This window comes from Rosa rugosa, chromosome 2, assembly GCF_958449725.1.
Source record: "Rosa rugosa chromosome 2, drRosRugo1.1, whole genome shotgun sequence".
Classification (NCBI taxonomy): domain Eukaryota; kingdom Viridiplantae; phylum Streptophyta; class Magnoliopsida; order Rosales; family Rosaceae; genus Rosa; species Rosa rugosa.
Window position 1 is genome coordinate 51,152,072 of NC_084821.1, and position 18,366 is coordinate 51,170,437.

Genomic DNA, 18,366 nt, shown 5'->3' on the forward strand with positions numbered 1-18,366 from the left:
TTGTCGATGAACTACCATTTAGTCATATAGAAAAGCTTGGGTTTAGGCATTTTTGTGAAGTAGCTATTCCCCATTGGACAGTCCCATCTAGACGTGCCATTGTAAAAAAGTTTTTAGCATTGTATGATGAAAAAAAAGAGGAGCTGAAAATGGAATTAAGCAAGCATAGGGTCTGTCTCACTACCGATACATGGACATCGGTACAAAATGTGAATTACATGGTGTTGACCGCCCATTTCATAGATTGTGGGTGGAAAATGCACAAAAGAATCTTGAACTTTTGTGTCATTTCCAATCACCAGGGCACAACCATAGGAAAAATGCTTGAAACGTGTTTGGTTCACTGGAAAATTGATAAAGTGTTGACTGTGAGTGTTGATAATGCATCGGCAAATAAGGTTGCCATTGATTATTTGAGGAGAAAAATTGCCAATTGGGCTGTACCCCCTGTTTTGGGAGGCAAGCATTTGCATGTAAGATGTCTTGCACATATTTTAAACTTGATTGTGAAATATGGTTTGACTATACTAGATAGAGCAATAGCTAGTATAAGGAATGCGGTGAAATATGTTAGGAGCTCTTCAGCTAGATTAGATGTATTTAAGCTGTGTGTTGAAAGAGAAGTGTCTGAATGCACGAAGGTGTGTATACTTGATGTTCCAACAAGATGGAGCTCTACATATCTGATGTTAGAGACTGCAATTCAGTTAAGGAAGACATTTTTTAGATTGGCAGAAGAAGAAGATGTGAAATATACTAGCTATTTTGATGAGGATGAGGAATTATTAGTAGAACAAGAAGCTGGTCTTGAAGAGGCAAAACGCAGAAAACCGATGAAGAGGATAGGGCCTCCAAAGGACGAAGATTGGGAGAGGGCTGAATTGTTTGTGGGGTTTTTGAAAGTCTTCTATGATGTCACACTCCGGATCAGCGCATCTACTAAGCCTACTGCACATAGAGCATTTCAGGATATTGTTGCTATAAATGCAGAGATTAATTCATTATTTAGAATGTCAGAAATGCAAGATGGAAGTGAATGTGAGAAACTTATGGTTCAGATGGCTGTGAAGATGAGGACAAAGTTCCAGAAGTATTTTGATAGCATAGATGATGTGAATCAGCTGCTGTTAGTAGCTTTGGTTTTGGACCCCGTTACAAACTTAGGAATGTTGAGCATATTTGTGTGAAATACCTGCATTTTAACAATGAAAGTGTGGAAAGGAAATCTGCCGAAGTGAAGGAGTTGTTGGTCTCTTTGACAGATTTGTATGCATCATCGGCTGCTGCTCAAAATGGTCAAAAAAATCGAGGAAAAGAGGCTGTCAACAGTAGCAGTGGCACTAGTAGTTCTGCAGCAAAGCATATGACAAGCAAAATGGCTGAAATGCTTGATGATTGGGAGAGGGAGCTTGAAAACAGCTGTGAAGTTGTCGTGGAGAGTGAGGTAGATAGGTATTTGTTGGATCCTTTTGAAAAGCCTCCAAGAGCAGCTGAATTTAGCATCTTACTATGGTGGAAGCTTAATGGCTCCAAGTATCCTAATCTCCAACTTGTAGCAAGGGATGTTCTTGCTATTCAAGTGTCAACCGTTGCTTCTGAATCGTGTTTTAGCACCGGGAATAGAGTAATTGATCCGTATAGGAGTTCTCTAACTCCTAAATCTGTTGAAGCATTAATATGCTTACAAAATTGGATCAAATCAGAGAACGTTCAAAGTATTGAGTTTTTCCCAACAATTGAGGAGATGGAGTTCTATGAGTTGTGTGAAGATGGTATGTTTACTCTTTACATGTTTAATTAGTCTTCAATGCTATTGTTTTGAACTTTTTGATGTGAATCAGTCTTAATTTAATGTTTTTGAATGAAATGGCAGACTATGCGAAGGAGAAATCCGGTGAAAAGGCAAAAACGGCTGCTGCTTGTAAGGCAAAAAAATATAAGATGGCTGAGAAGTCAGGTGAGCTGCTGTGTATTGGTTTGAAGCTGCAAGTTTGTGTTTTTTTGTATTGGTTTTGCTTGCTTGCTGCATTATTCTTTGCTTGTTTTTTTGTATATGGAACTTTATATAATTCATATTTTGATGTTAATCTGGAAGAAACTTGGACTATTATTGATTGCTAGTGTCGATATTATTATAAACTGATGTCAAAAGGTTTATTCACTTTATTGAATCACTTGTTGATAATTTTTGTATATTGGTTGGTGTAGGGACAACCGTGAGTGCCAATTGATGAATTGATGGCTGGCTTTGCTGAATTGCTCCTTCCAAAGTTCCAAGTTCCGAATGTCGACTTTCTATTTCAATTGCAGCTTTGTATTTGAATTGGAAGCTTTGTATTTGAATTGGGACTTTGTATTTGAATTGGGACTTTGTGTTGAATTGCATGTCAAATTGTTCTTCACTTCTTGTATTTGAATTTGGATAATGTGTATTTGAAATCTGGATATTTGAATGTGCAGCTTGAACTTTGGATATGGATAGTGTTTTGAACTTAAACATGTTGAAATGAATGAAATCTGGATTATATATATGTGAGCAGATAGCATAGTATAAAACTGGTATTTGGGCCCGAAAGCCCGGAAACCCAGCCCGAAAGGAAACGGGCCGGTCCCTGTTGGTGCCAAAACGGGCCGGATCCGGGCCCAGTTAAATTTTAGTTAGACCCGGCCCGTGTCCAGCCCTAAAGTAAAGTTCAATGGATCCAGTTGCAGATCGTATTAACAGAAACAAGAAACATAATGATCTCGTTATTGTCGAGGCTAAGGAGATTGTACTGATTAAAGAGTTATTGGTGGCAACCATTTTCGGTACAGATAGTTAGGAAGAAGACAGAGAGCAAGGTCATCTAAGGTTAAACATGCATGCATGAGGAAAATGACCCATTGGCTTCTTATTTAGTTTGGCAATTGTCATGGTATAGTTGAAATGTTATAAACGGCAATCCATATGAGAAAAACTTAAGTAGGATCGTCATACAGATCTATTCATAATAGATTACAAGAGTAACAAGACAGATTAAGGTAGCAAGACCTATGTTTAAACTTGGGATTCCAGCTTTATTTTTTGTATATGGTAGTATCCTTAATTAGCTTTTTGTTAATTTTATAATCTTGTCCTGTGTCATATTACAAAAGCATGCAGACAATGCAAAGACCCAAATTAGGTGCCCAAAAACAAAAATCAACCATTTATATTATGTTATTACTGTATACGAAAAATTAGGTTTTTTCATGTGGATAGTACCGATCAAATCTTCCTTGTCGATAGGCTAGGTTTTCTAGAGATGCCAGGATTTGCCCTATTTTTTCATTAATCGAGTAATTATAGTGTTGTCCATAATTATCACTTATGTGATTGTAGTTTCGATTAATATAGTACTGAAATATATATGCATAGTGGCAAAAAAACAGATGAGGGGAAATGGTCCAATTACTATCAAAGTAATACTAAAACCACATGGATCAATCAAGTTGTCCCGAACTAGCTAGGAACACGTAAATCACTTAATTATTTCTCTTGTTTACCATTTCTACTCAACTTCAAAGGTGTTTCTTTTTTTCTTTTTTTTTTTAAGTCAAAAAAAAAAAAAAAAAAAAGGTGGCTTCTGTCCTATTAATAGATTACAAAATATAAAGGCGCATTTCTTCTATCTTGGTTTAAAATAAATATGAAAATGACCCTTTTGGGTGCTTTTTGCTCCAATTTAGATATGCCAGCTAGTTCTGTTGAGCAGAGGTCATGGTGGTTATTAAACCAATAGAATTAGCAGGGGTCTGGGACTAGAAATATTCATATGGTTGGAAGTGGACTCTACAGTTGTTCTCAATTTTCTTCAATCTCCTCATCTTGTACCTTGGCAACTTCATGTGAAATGAAGTGATTGTTTGCATCGTATTTCTCAAATGAAATTTTGTTCTACTCATATTTTGTGAAGGGAATCAAGTGGCAGATGCACTAGCAAATTTTGGAACTACTTCCCCAGGTTTAGTTTGGTGGGATTTGGCTCAACTATTATTCATAGTTTTTGTAATCAGGACCAAATGAGTCTTCCTAATTTCCGTTTCAGTTGATGTTGTCGAGAGCTTTGTATAGTTCCCTCTCTCTGTAATTTATTCCTCTTTTATTTGAATAAATTATCCTCATTTCGCCGAGATTCACCAAAAAAAAAATATGAAAATGACCTTACTGCTTTCTTTTCTAAAATTTTGTTTCATGTTCTCGATTACACAAAATATTGTTTCATTCTTAGGCTTGGGTTTTTCATGTTAATATGTACAAGCCATATAGCTATGAGCATTGATAAATTTAATTGTCAAATTCCATGCAAGAGAAAAAGTCTATGTAATTAAACGCAACGAAACCAATCAGTAACAACTATGACCAAGTTCTTTTGCAGAGGCTGTATTGCAAAAGAACTTGATCTCTTAACCAATTTTTTTTTTTTTTTAAATCTTAACCTCACCCCATCCTTTCATATGCCAGTGAGAATCGAACTCATGACCTTTATAATGTTGGAATTATAACTTACTAACAGGTCACAGCTAATCGACAAAAAAGAAGGTAACTTATAATGTTGGAATTATCTCTTAACCAATAACCCCTTTGATCTCTTGATTGCAACATTCTTATTTGATATTTGATTACGGACTTTGAAAGATTAAACTTGCAAATTGATTATGTACAAATGGAATATCTGTACTATTATTATATTTTTTCTTTGAAGAAAGGACTGGTGCAGCTGTCCTCAAGTCTCGATTAATGAAACTGTCGAATACAAGGGAGGGACATTGAGCCTAAACCCCTTATTACAATAAGCATATAGAGTACGTCCCGAAATAATATCAGGAGTCGATTTACAAAAAACATATATTCTAACAAGCACCAACTAGCAAATAGTGCACGACTAGCTACTCTATTTGCTTTGATATAGCGGTGACATACTGGAAAGATAACTCGATTACAACGAAGCATAATTATCAAAATCACAGCTTTCCCACTATGTTGCTGTTAGAGAAGAAATCCGACGACATTAAGGCCCAGTTTGGGATTGCTGTGCTGCGAGAAGAAGCACTTCTGATGTTGCTGCGAGAAGAAGCACTTCTGATATTGCTGCGAGAAGAAGCAGCTGATGTGTTTGGTAAACTGTTTTTAAATGTGCTGTGTGAACCAAAAGCAATTTCTGAGTGTTTGGTAAATTGTAAGTAAAAAGTGCTTCGGTTTGGTATAATTACCAAAATGGGCATAGATGATAAAAGATGCTACTAAAATACATAACTTTGTTTTATGATTATGTAACTATACCAAATTAAATAATTTCTCATGTATTGTCCTTGTACACTAGTTTAAATTATCAATTCATCACTTGTATCTCAATATGTATATTAATTCTACAAATTATATAAGCAATTTTAGTTTTTTGTAATTTGTTTGCTTATATATTGCTTGGATCAAATAAAAGATTACATTAAACCCTTAAATATTATACAAATGAGTTGACAATATTACACAAAACATGCCCCCACCATGGTATACGGGAAACATTACACAAAATGTATTAAAGTCAATACAACTTTGCAACTAAATGCTAAGTAGATGCATTCATTAGACTTTGTGCAATTGTATTTCTTAACATCTCCATTTCTTGTCTTCCCGGACCATCTTCTTCATATGCATTGTCTTCCATCTCTTCATTGTTGTCTTCACTTGAGTAATCTTCACTTTCATCAAAATCATGATCTTGTTGAGCATATCTTCTTATGTAGTTATGAAGAGTCATTGTAGCAATAACTATTTTCACTTGTTTATCATAAGGAAAGCTTGGCATATCACGTAAAATACTCCACTTTTTTTTCCATACCCCAAAAGTGCGCTCAATAACACTCCTAAGTGAAGAATGTGCATGATTAAATATTTCTTTATGATCCGTCGGTTCATCACCTCTACGAAAATGTGGAAGGTGATACCGCTCACCTTTATACTGTCCTAAAAAACCTTTCATTTGTGGGTATCCGACATCCACCACATAATATTTTCCTGGCATATATTTCAATTGAGCTATCATATATTGCATTTCAAAGTACAAACTGAGTATTTATAGATAAACAAAAATATGTTCCAAGTTCCGAACATTAATTTACATCCAAAATGTGAAACTCCTAATACACATTCTAATCATTTCTATCCTTCCCTTGCTTCATTTTCATCAATTATTACCATCCTCATCACGACGAGGATGGTGTCTTAGGGTCTTGACTTTGCAGAAATACATTGTAGCCCAAAAGTTTGCCAACTGTTATAAGAAGTTGATGAAAGTTACATGTCCTAAACAACTAATTTTCAGCTTCTCCTTCGACTTGAAGCATTGTTCCTCTGCCAAAAGAGCCATCATATTTGCAGTCTTGGCAAAGTTAACTTGAGAACTTGGTCTTCCTAAATTGATAGGCACTTGAAACAAAAAACAAAAACAAAAAAATCAGCAATATCCATCAAATTTCAGATTCTCTTAAACTAATTGGGATAACCATTTAGAGTAGTGTGTAAGACATAAATATACATTGAACCATATATATGATAAGAGATCAATTGTAGAAAACCAATGAAAGCTGAAAACAATCAGAAACACACTGAAGGAAGAAATTAAAAAATTACAATGAAACTTAATTTAAAGGACACTTACTATGAACAATGACATCATAAGAGACCAGTTAATTGTCTTTGGCAGAAAACCTGTTGAGAAAAAGAATTGGATAAATACAAATGTATGAACATTTGTTAGGAAGGTGATAGTACCTGTCATGGCCTTCCCCAATCAAGTGGTAAGTGTCCTTGGCAGAGAGAGCTCCAGTTTTAGCAACCAAAATAGATATCAGACAACAGGGTAAGCTTTTACCTTTGAAACAAGCAATGCAGCATCTCAACTTTTAGTAGTGCTATGCTCCAGTTATATTTAACAAAAATGATAATGTAATAAAAGATATAAGCAGCATCTCGTCCATTTTCATTGTTTCCAGCTTCCTGTGCAGATCTTATATTAGAAGCAGATTTCACAAAACCTTCTTGTTGCTAAAATATCCATGAAAAGACAAAATCTCCCAACAGAACTATATGCGGCCCAACTGAATAATTTAAACTAAAGTTGATGATTCACTATCAATATCTATGACCTGCTTACTTAGAAACAAAGTAATAGCTCTTATAATTTGAGAGTGCAAGTCATACTTATATTTTCAATGGGCCATATAAAAAAAATAACTTACTTTTCAATTAAGAGAACCAATTTGCTGGAGCAGTTTCAGTTGGTTTAGTCATCTTGGAACACTTTCAGTATGAAATGAACAACCCATCAGAAAACAAACATTGACCAGTGTAGTAAGAGTAAGCCTAATTGAGTAAACCCTGGTACTTCGACTAGCAAAACCAACCAACTGGTAGATAATTATAATTCCCTTGAGTCACTTCTTCACCCTAGAAACTCTTATACGAGATAAGTATCGAAACCAATCCTATCAAAGAACGGAAATCAAACTAGGAAAATGTGGAGGGACTGGAATTGAATTGAAAGGAGTGATTCTAACTTACCCCGTCTCTGCCTGTTGAAATTTAGTACCCAAAATACCACAAATCGACCAAATATAGAAACAGGGCCGCAGCTCTTGTTTGGATTTGTGACTACTTGTTCTGCAGGGGACGCATATAGAGAAAACTAAGAACTTTAGAGGAGAGAAAGAATAAGAAGCGCAGCGAATCGAAGCCCATCGATCAATATACTATAAATTTGGGGAGAGATGGAGAAGGAGACGACTTACAGTGAGGTTGATTCGCTGAATCAATTCACCACTTTCGGCTTTGAAGATGTCAGAGCACAGAGCGAGTCGGAGCACAGTGCGATCTATCGAGCTTTGAAGATGTCGGAGCACAGAGCGAGTCGGAGCACAGAGCGATCTCTCGAGCTTTGAAGATGACGGAGCACAGAGCGAGCCGGAGCACAGAGCGATCTCTCAACCTTTGAAGATGTCGAAGCACAGAGCGAGTCGTGAATTTTATGCGATCTCTCGAGCTGGGATGCGTTGACGGCAGAGGAAGCTGGGAAGAGACAAATGAGATGGTTAAAGTAACCCTCTTGGCTCAAGGTAATTGTTAGAAAAGGATGAGGATAAAATTGGTCATTTCATAAATTTCATTAAAAAAACACTATTCACTCCGTGTTTTACTCAGAAGCAGAATCCAAAAGCATGGTCTGGGTTGCTTCTCAGTTTTAGCTGCCGTGAGAATCTATTTAGACCAAAAGCAGCTTCTAGACAATTTACCAAACACCATACCCAAACCCCAAAAGCAGAATCAACTCCAAAAGCAGCTCCAAAATCAATCCCAAACTGGGCCTAAGTTTCATCCTGCCACTAGGAGGTTGCGACCATTTAACCAGAATGGATCGTCGCCTTACTAGGCCAGACAAGGCACTTAGAGTGCACACACAGACATTTAGCCCGACTAACCCTACAAAATACTTGCAGAGACTTATTACACGCCAATGGCATGACAATTTTAACCAACTAACATAAGAAAAATTAAAAACAGTAATTAAACAACTAGCCAAGGCAAGGGCCTCGATTTGGGCCCAAGCCCAAACCCAAGCCTTAACCCAGGAAAGAGGAGAAAAGACAGCCGCTAGCCAAGCTTGGCCCAACCCCATCCCGGCCACCACCTTGCCGCCAGACTCGCCGGATTGCCACCGCCCACGTTCCACCATCACACCTGACCCTTCCAGATCGGATCCTTTCAGATTGGATCCAATCAACCCAAACCATATCACGCCACCACTCTCCCTCCAGATCGGGCACAACCCAGATCGGATCGAACCTTGCCGCCGATCTGAACTAAACCACGTTGCCACAACCACCACCCAACCAAGCAGCCTCCGACCCCACGACAGTACTCCACAGTGCCTACCAGGCCAGCAACGGACAAACCACAACCCGACAGCTACCGTGTTCTCCTCCTTCCTCACCTCCCAAAGCACCGCCGCAATCTCCCCAAACCGGATGAGAATGTCGATCGAGGAGCCCGGCACCACATCAGACCCACAAGGGGACGACAAAGGCCCGTCCAACGATGGCAAAAGGGCTCACCGCCGGACAGGAATGAAAACCTCACTTTTTCTCGTCAGACGCGTGCAAGCGCATTCAATGACATTTTTTCGATTTTAATATGTAACGCATTTATTTTAAGTCGAATATCTATACTATTTTTTTTTTAAAGGGGTTTGGAACCCAGCCTAATTGGGAGGCTCAGCCCCACTCCCGGTTCCATTTATTGAAATAAAATTTTGCATCGCGGGGGGGGGGGGATATATATAACCTGAACCTCGAGCTACATAAGAAAGATTACATTGATCCTCATAGAGAACATCCTGAATGATAACAGGCGTCTCCTCTAAACAAAATTCATCTAAATTCCCACATCTAGCAAGAAGAGCTAATCTATTGGCCACACCATTTGCTTCGCAACATATATGTTGAAAGTTAAAGAAATTAAATGCATTAACATACCTTCTATAGTTATCCAAGATCCTTCCAATGTCCGAAAAATCATCTCCATCAACATGTAATGCACTCACCAAGTTCACACAATCACTTTCAACTTCAATTTCTTTCCAATCCTGTTGAATTGCAATCAACAACCCTGCTTTAAGGGCTTCTGCTTCCATATGAATTGCAGACTCTGCATATTGGACCGTTCTTGCAAAGGTAGCCATGCACATCCCTTCATAATTTCTAACCACAACACCCACACCTCCAGAGCCTGTTTCAACACAAAAACTCCCATCTATATTAATTTTTAGCCTTCCCCGTGGTGGACAAGTCCACTTGATGGGAGCCCTCCTCGCCTTACGTCCTTGACGTTCGTGTAATTTTTTGTAGTCATTAAGGAATGAAGTAGCCCATGCATGCATGTTAATGATGTTAAAATAAGAACCCTTCCAGACCATGTTGTTTCGTTCCATCCAAACCACCCAAAGGGCCATCAAGAAATATTCAAGATTCTCACCATCAAGTGCATTAATCATGTCCCAAAACCAAATATCAAGAAGAGTAGTGGGGTGCTTACCAGGTTGTAAATTCAACGATCCATGCTTCCAGAAAGCCTTCAATGCTTCACAGTTTTTGAACAAATGCAAACTATCTTCCACGCCATTAGAGCAATACACACATCTCACATCTGGGAGCTGGACCCTCTTAGCTAGGGCAGCTCTAGTAGGTAAGATTCCCTTGACCAAACGCCATGCGTGCATACTTACCTTAGGTGGTACATTTATTTTCCATAGTTTCCCCCACAACCTTGCGCAGCTTATCTCTAAGCTTGAGCCGGAAGCTTTCTTTTCCAAGTTGTCACTAATTCTTGCAATATGGTACCCATTTTTTTACATTGTACCTCCCCTTCTTGTCAAAATTCCAAACAAGCCTATCATCACCCCCATTTAAGCTAAGAGGGATCTTCAAGATATTCACCACCTCCATTGGTGTAAACAACTCTTCTAGTAACCATTCCTGCCATACCCCAGCCTCTAAATCAATAAGATCTACTACTTTAAACTCTTCCGTACTCTGCATGGGGAGAGAGAAAGGTTTGAAGCGATAGGGTAGAGGCACCCAAGGATCGTTCCAAATTGAAATATTCTCCCCGTTTCCCACCTGAAACCTCAAACATTTTTTCAACAAATCCCTCCCTTTTAAAATACCCCTCCATGTAAACGATGCACCCTTATGTAACTCAGCCAGCATGAAATCAGTTTGGGGGAAATAACGTGCCTTCAGCACCTGTGCAAGTAAAGAGTCTGGCCTGCAAATTAATCGCCACCCTTGCTTGGCAAGTAAAGCAATATTAAACAAGTGCATATCTCTAAACCTAATCCTCCCTCTTTTTTTGGAGCACAAAGCTTCTCCCAAGCCACCCAATGGATCTTCCTTTCCTCACCAAATTCACTCCACCAAAATCGAGCCATCAACCGATGAATCTCATTACATAAATGTTTAGATCATTCGAAGCAACTCATCACATACGTTGGGATAGATTGCACCATTGCCTTGATCAAAACTTCCTTCCCTGCTGTGCTTAGGGTCTTGTCTCTCCAGCCTTGAGTCCTCTTCCTTATCCTGTCAACAAGGTACCTGAAGGCCTCATCCTTTGAATAACTGAGTTCAGTTGGTAACCCTAAGTATTTATCATGTTTGTCCTCTTCTCTTAATAATATATATACTATTATTAATAGAAGAGAGTTTGTTAGGCAAAATCTAAAATTTTGACAAAAATGACCTTAGAAAATTAATAAATTTTGAGAATTAAGTAAATCACAAGGACAATTATGACATTTACAAAATATATCTTTATTAAAAAAATAAACAAAACAGAACCCACAACCTACTTTTCTCTCCCATAATCTCTTATTTGCAATAAGGGTGCTTCTATTCATACCTCCAAAATTGTTATTTGGACCTCCCGAATTATTAGACCTCTAACTTACTTTTTCAATAAAGCAATTTGCTAACTACACCTCCAAACTTCTCCCAAAATACCCATAGCACTAAAATCTAAATTCAACTTAGGGTTATTGACAAAAGCTCAAAACTAAACAACTACCTCATCTAACGGCAATATTCAAATAAAAATTTGCAGTTTCAATCTTTTCTTCCAGCTGCATGTGGCAGATGGTTCACAATAGCAAGCATCAAGCTATTGTTTGAAATGGTGGGTTTTTGTTTGCCCTACAGCCACATCAAAATTATATGTGAACATGGATGGTGTGATCCTTGAGCTTCTGTTCTTTTTTGTTTCTTTCTTTCTTTTATCTCTTTCTTCTTCCTTCTTCCGGCTCCACGAAACCCACCTCTGTTCTTCATGTGAGAAGAAGCCCGAGCTCACCCACTTCAGCATCCACTCTCTCCTCCTCCTCCAACAGCGGCGGCGGCAACACCACCACGCCCAAAAACAAGATCAAATCTTGTCCTGCAATATCTACTTCTCCCCAGATACTTCCTCGGCAATATAAAATTATAAATACCAAACTCTCCAAGCACCAGAAACCAAACTAAACGCACACACCTACTCATCACTCGCCTACCTATAACCTATTCCCCATTAATTTTCTCACAACTCACAACCACATACAGTAGCCATTAACCAATCCATAATTCCCATTTCCCACATAAACAAAAGACTAAGTCTATTAGCCTCACCTCCCTCTACAAACATGCCCAGCAACACCAGAATCTTGGAAGCTCTGAATGTCCGGGTAACCGGGTCGGGCGAGCAGTACATGGTCCTGGCCCATGGCTTCGGCACTGACCAGTCCGCCTGGGGTCGCATTCTTCCTTTCTTCAAACCTTACTATCGCATCGTTCTATACGACCTGGTTTGCGCCGGAAGCGTCAACCCCGATTACTTCGATTTCAACTGCAACACCAACCTGGACGCCTTCGTCGACGGCTTGCTCAACATTCTCGACGCTGTAGGAGTCAAAAAGTGCGCCTACGTCGGCACTAACCAGTCCGCGCAACACCCAGCTCCCCAAAAACAAGATCAAATCTTGTCCCTCCGTCGCCGCAATTGTCACCGAACCACCCTCTAATCACCGACCCACCCTCGGGAATTTGAGGTGAGTTTCTGGGTTTTGAATCGAGAGATGAGTTTGATTGTTTGAGGCTTTGAGTCACCCAACTCCACCAAATCGACTCAACCCACCAAATTGACTCACCCCAATTTAGCCTCATCCCTAAAATGAATTGGGCTTTCGCCGCTTTGGCTTAATTTTGAGGGAAATTTGGAGATTGGGGATTGAGATTTCTTAGCCGTGTTGGGTTGGAAGATGAAGAAGGGAAGCTGCTTTTCCCTTTTCTGAGAACCAAGAAGATAAAGAGAGAGAGAGAGATATGAGGAAGGAGGAATCGAATAGATGAAGAAAAATCAGAAAGAAAGAAAGGAAAACTGAAGAACAAAGGTGGGTTTCGAAGTGGGTGAGCTCGGGCTTCTTCTCACATGAAGAATAGAGGTGGGTTTCGTGGAGCCGAAAGAAGGAAGAAGAAAGAGATAAAAAGGAAGGAAAAAAAAAAGAACAGAAAAAAAAAATATTAAAAAAAAAAAAGAACTGAGGGCATAATAGACATTTTGGTGTCAAAAAATTGCCACGTCAGCTACTTAACGGAGGTTTTAGACGGAGAGGACCTACTGGTCCGAAATTTTGAAGTACAAGGACTAAACGTATGAAATTAGAAGGTCAGGGACTGAAGTGTTTTATAGTCAAAGGCTCAAGGACTAAACAGTATTTCGTCCATAATATATATACTATTATTAATAGAAGAGAGTTTGTTAGGCAAAATCTAAAATTTTGACAAAAATGACATTAGAAAATTAATAAATTTTGAGAATTAAGTAAATCACAAGGACAATTATGACATTTACAAAATATATCTTTATTAAAAAAATAAACAAAACAGAACCCACAACCTACTTTTCTCTCCCATAATCTCTTATTTGCAATAAGGGTGCTTCTATTCATACCGCCAAAATTGTTATTTGGACCTCCCGAATTATTAGACCTCTAACTTACTTTTTCAATAAAGCAATTTGCTAACTACACCTCCAAACTTCTCCCAAAATACCCATAGCACTAAAATCTAAATTCAACTTAGGGTTATTGACAAAAGCTCAAAACTAAACAACTACCTCATCAAACGGCAATATTCAAATAAAAATTTGCAGTTTCAATCTTTTCTTCCAGCTTCATATGGCAAATGGTTCACAATAGCAAGCATCAAGCTATTGTTTGAAACGGTGGGTTTTTGTTTGCCTTACAGCCACATCAAAATTATATGTGAACATGGATGGTGTGATATTATTCGATTAAATATGCATCTAATATAATTCATGCATTGTCTGGAAACATGTTCTTCAATTTCTATAATACAGTAGGCTCGTATAATATTGTAGAGCCTTGGAATGTTTGCATCATTCCAAATTTCCTTAGAGATTAGAATCAAAGAGAATGAAGGGTAGCAAATAATAGTGGTCTTTCTCCAAACTTTTCAAATTAAACAACACATGCTTCAACAATATTAAAATTGAGTAAAAGTTTTGTTTTTTGATAACTAGAGATTTGTAATTAGCGGACATGAACAGAGAGCAATACTGAGAAACTAAATTGCAACATTCCCTATTAATTTAATAAAAGTCTTTTTGTACTTATTAGTCATTTCATATGAGTTGATAAAGTCAATCATCACTTCAAAAAAGAGAGAGATCCAAATGCTAATGGGGCAAAGATGGCCATCGACATATTGGATGGGAGAATGGGCAATGGAAGTTTGAAGTTAAGCACTTGGATAGCTTCTTGTATCGAAGGCCTGATGTTGTGATTGAAGTGAGCACACCACAATCCAACAATCAGCAAGCACTCCATTTCCTTCTCATCAAATTCTCCACACAGTTTTGGGTCGGCCGCTTCGAGAACTTTTCCTTCTGCATAAAGCTCAGAAATCCATTCCACCATACTGATTTGATCACTTTCAAACTTGGAATCGATGGGTTTTCTCCCACAAGCTATCTCCATAGCAACAACCCCAAAGCTATAGACATCAGATTCCCTGCTAGCCTTTCCCGTGGTTATATATTCTGGAGCCATGTAGCCCATGGTTCCAGCCAGAACTGTTGTTTGTGATTGTTTTCCATGGTCCACGAGTCGAGCTAACCCAAAATCCCCAAGTTTGGCATTGAAATTTGAATCCAACATCACATTAGAGGACTTAATATCCCTATGTAGTACACATTGTTCCCATTCTTCGTGTAGATACAACAGTCCGGAGGCCAAGCCTAAAGCAATTCTGTATCTTACCTCCCAAATCAAGAAGCTTTGTGCTTTGAACAGATGGAAGTCTAAGCTGCTGTTGGGCATTAACTCGTAAACAAGTAAAAGTTCTTTTTTTTCATGGCACCAACCAATGAGTTGTACCATATTTCGATGCCTAAGTCGACTGATAGTCCTTAGTTCTGAAGCATACTCCTTCAACCCTTATCTAGACTCCTTGGATATCCTCTTAACAGCAACATACAAGTTCAACTATTTTATGAAACCTCTATAAACCCCACCAAATCCTCCCTCTCCAAGCTTTTCTCCCTCTGAAAACTTACTTGTAGAGTCAGCCAATTCACTGTATGTAAACTGTCTCGGGCCAAACCCGTTTTGCAATTCATAATTGATCCCATCAGTAATCATACCATCTCTATCACTCGCTCTGGTTTCCCTTTCCTTCCACCAGACGAACCCGCCAACTATAAAAATACACCCACCAATAATGAACCAGACAACTTTTCCTCCTGATACATTAGAGTGGGCGGGGATTGGCGGAGGAATCTCCAAAGAAGTAGAAGTAAAATTCTAAGAGATGATCTTATGCATAGCAGTTTGACTCCCCGTTGCCGCAGAGAACCCAACAATGACCACATCCGGCAAGAACTGCCTCAGATCAACAACGTAATAAAGATAACTAATCACTGGGTCATCATGTACAAAAGTATTAGTGAAGGCCACACTAAGATTATTCGTGCTAGAATTATAACTAACCCACGCAGTATTGACTTCATCTCCTTGATAATTATAAGATGAAAGTGTAGAATGATTCCAAGGAGCGGTTTTACTAGACCTGATAGAGTTGACGTCGATGCCAACGTGTTGATAGCCGGGATCGTCTACGGGTGGAAATGTATTCGGGTAGATATCAAACTCCACTGCCACAAATGGGTACTGACTCTTCGGGACGGTGACGTTTTGCTGTGTGCTGTTGATCGGGAGGCCAAGACTGGCTCCAGCTCCTAATGAGCTGTTGAGTATCGTTCCATATGGTGCTAGGAAGAACACAAGCCCATCACCGCAGGAGGGTCCTGTCTCGTCTGTACTGATGATGGCGAATGTAAATCTTGTGGAGAAATCCGCCATTTTTTCTGTGGCATAGTCCCAAAGGAGGAAGGGTTCACGGTAGAAGGCTCGACCAACACTCATAGTTTCTAGTTCACCTCTGCTGTCTTTTGTTAGGTGAAGGAATGGGTTACCAACATTGGCATCTCCTTCTGTTAATATAACAGTATTCTCATATTCATTGAGGAAGTAAGAGAAATTGAAGGTTAATGGAGTTTCTGTTAAGCCCTTGTGAAAGAAGATACATAATACTAACGCCACTAGAGCAACCATTTTTAGGGATGCTTGCAGAGTACATTGTCGATCATGGATCGTTTGACCCATTTAAATAAAGTCACTATCTTCCAGGGAGGATAGACTTGCGGCTTCTCACTACTTGTTTAGCCAAGTGTGTGATAATACCAATTGGCTTCTTGTTTCTAGTAGACGGTAGTCCAGATGTTAAAAGCTTCACAAAAACCATATTTTCCATCGAAACACAGATCTAGCTCGGAGCTAACCCCATTTACCCAATCTAACATCTATTGACAGTTTTGACCTTATTTTAATTATTAAATTACACTCATCTCTCTCTCTCTCTCTCTCTCTCTCTCACACACACACACACACATCCGCTTCCTCACCCAGACCACCATCTCCTCACCTAGACCACCGTCGTCGAGCCCTAAGCCTCGTCACCCAGAGCTACCAATGGGCATTTCTTGGCCATCACCGCCGCAGTCCATCGTTGAGCCCTATGCCTCCATCGTCGTGCTCGTTTGCTGCAACAAACTCGGCGACTTCTCGATCTCGTAACCGGAATCGACGACTCGTTGGGGTCGTAGACGGAGAGGAAGGAGAGTCCGGAGATGGCGCCGAGGAGGTAGGATTCGGATCGGGCCTGGACTGAGCAGAGGGCCTGGACGGCGAGGCCGGAGTTGTTGGTGGTGTCGGCGTCGAACCAGAGGACGGGGACTTGTGGCGGCGGTCGAGGAGGAGGGCGATGCGGCCCTGGCAGTCGCCGGTGACGAGGAGGAGGTGGCAGTTGGAAGGATTGGTTGAGAGAAAGTCCCGGCCGGGAGGGGGGGTGGCTGAAGTTCGCTCCGGTTTGGTGCCCAGAGCAAATTTCTGGGTGGCCATTTTTTTTTTGGTATACTGTGAGCTCCAAGAATGAGGAAGGAAAAAGTGAACATGCAGAATTGAACATATAAATTGATCAATTGTGTCTGTAGTGTATTCATTTTGGTTTTGGGAGTTTATGCAATTCACTTGAGGGCAATAATATGATTATTGGGGGCAATAATATCATTATTAGGAGGCAATAATATCATTATTGCGAGACAATAATATAATTATTGGGAGGCAATAAAAAGAGTATTGGGAGGCAATAATATGATTATTGGGAGGCAATAATATGGTTACTGGGTATTATTAGGGGGCAATAAATTCAGACGCCGGAATCCGGATTCCGGTCACCGGAGTCCGGCAAGGTCTCCGATGACTTCTCTCACTAAGTGACAAAGAAGGAGAGGGCAAAATTGTCCCAAAAATAAATAAAAAATAATAAAAAAATACTTAATTGGGTATTAGGGAAATAATCTCTTAGAGTGTTTCAGTAAGTGGGCAATTTTTAAGCTAAAATTGAGTAAATGATCATTTCCCCTAGAATATAAAGTATAAACATCAAACCTTGTTCAGCAACTAAATGTTGAAGTTTTTTTGTTTTATCTAATAAGAACGAATTAAACTAGAGAGTTTGGCGTATTCACCACACAAGTTTCCTACGTAAGTATTCTTTTGACATTTCAGCAAGCACCATCAGGACTCTTTGGCCAAGCCAATTAACTCCCTAAACCACTAGTGGCATTATTTCCCTAGTGTTCTTCAATTACTTGAGGGGCCATAGAAACGCAAACATAGTGTTTGACGCGGAAACCAGTTGGCTTGCAAACAGTCTCTTTTGCTGTTGTGATTGAGCGGGCGTGCCAGCACCGTGGGGTGCAGTCGTCGGGGCGTCCCTTGACCTGACTTCTTCTTCAAATGATGTGGACGAGGAGAGGACCAACCTCGTCACAAGGTTCTTTTCTATGCCTTTCGGAAAAGGACTTTTTGCCTTACTGGTAAGGGCTTTGGTTGTGGTCTCTTTGCGTTCACCGAATCGATACCCAACGTTGTAGGTTGAGCAGAGCAATCACCGGGAAGTCTGGAGAAGCACGGGTTTTGCTAAAGCGTGACTTTAGCTTCGCTGGGTTGCGAGGGCGTTACCCTTGCTTCACTGGAAGTAACGGTGGAAGTAGCACTAACAGTCGGCTCCTGGGGAGACTGGGACTGGAAGCACGGTCGCCGGGTTGGTTTGGTGGCACTGACAGTCGTCTCTAGAAGAGACTGGGACTGGAGTGTGGTCACCGGTAAGAGAGGCTGCTCC

General features: G+C 39.7%; 1 protein-coding gene, 1 long non-coding RNA gene and 1 pseudogene across 3 annotated transcripts; all 3 read right to left on the reverse strand.

The window, feature by feature from the left end:
- Positions 1–6,042: 6,042 nt before the first annotated feature.
- Positions 6,043–8,109, reverse strand: LOC133732127 (uncharacterized). Of its 2 annotated transcripts, XR_009856955.1 has the most exons (4): positions 7,807–8,107; positions 7,258–7,678; positions 6,678–7,015; positions 6,043–6,445 (listed from the first exon to the last, which is right to left on the reverse strand). It is a non-coding gene; the product is annotated as an uncharacterized LOC133732127 (long non-coding RNA). The 2 variants fall into 2 exon arrangements; XR_009856954.1 differs by having other exon boundaries at positions 6,678–7,678; positions 7,807–8,109.
- Positions 8,110–8,542: 433 nt separating this feature from the next.
- On the reverse strand, positions 8,543–10,289 carry LOC133730938 (uncharacterized). Its single transcript, XM_062158436.1, has 2 exons — positions 9,356–10,289; positions 8,543–8,550 (listed from the first exon to the last, which is right to left on the reverse strand). The coding sequence occupies exons 1-2, from the start codon at positions 10,287–10,289 to the stop codon at positions 8,543–8,545; spliced, it is 942 nt and encodes a 313-aa protein (XP_062014420.1).
- Positions 10,290–14,270: 3,981 nt separating this feature from the next.
- On the reverse strand, positions 14,271–16,244 carry LOC133730939 (L-type lectin-domain containing receptor kinase IX.1-like; annotated as a pseudogene).
- Positions 16,245–18,366: the final 2,122 nt, after the last annotated feature.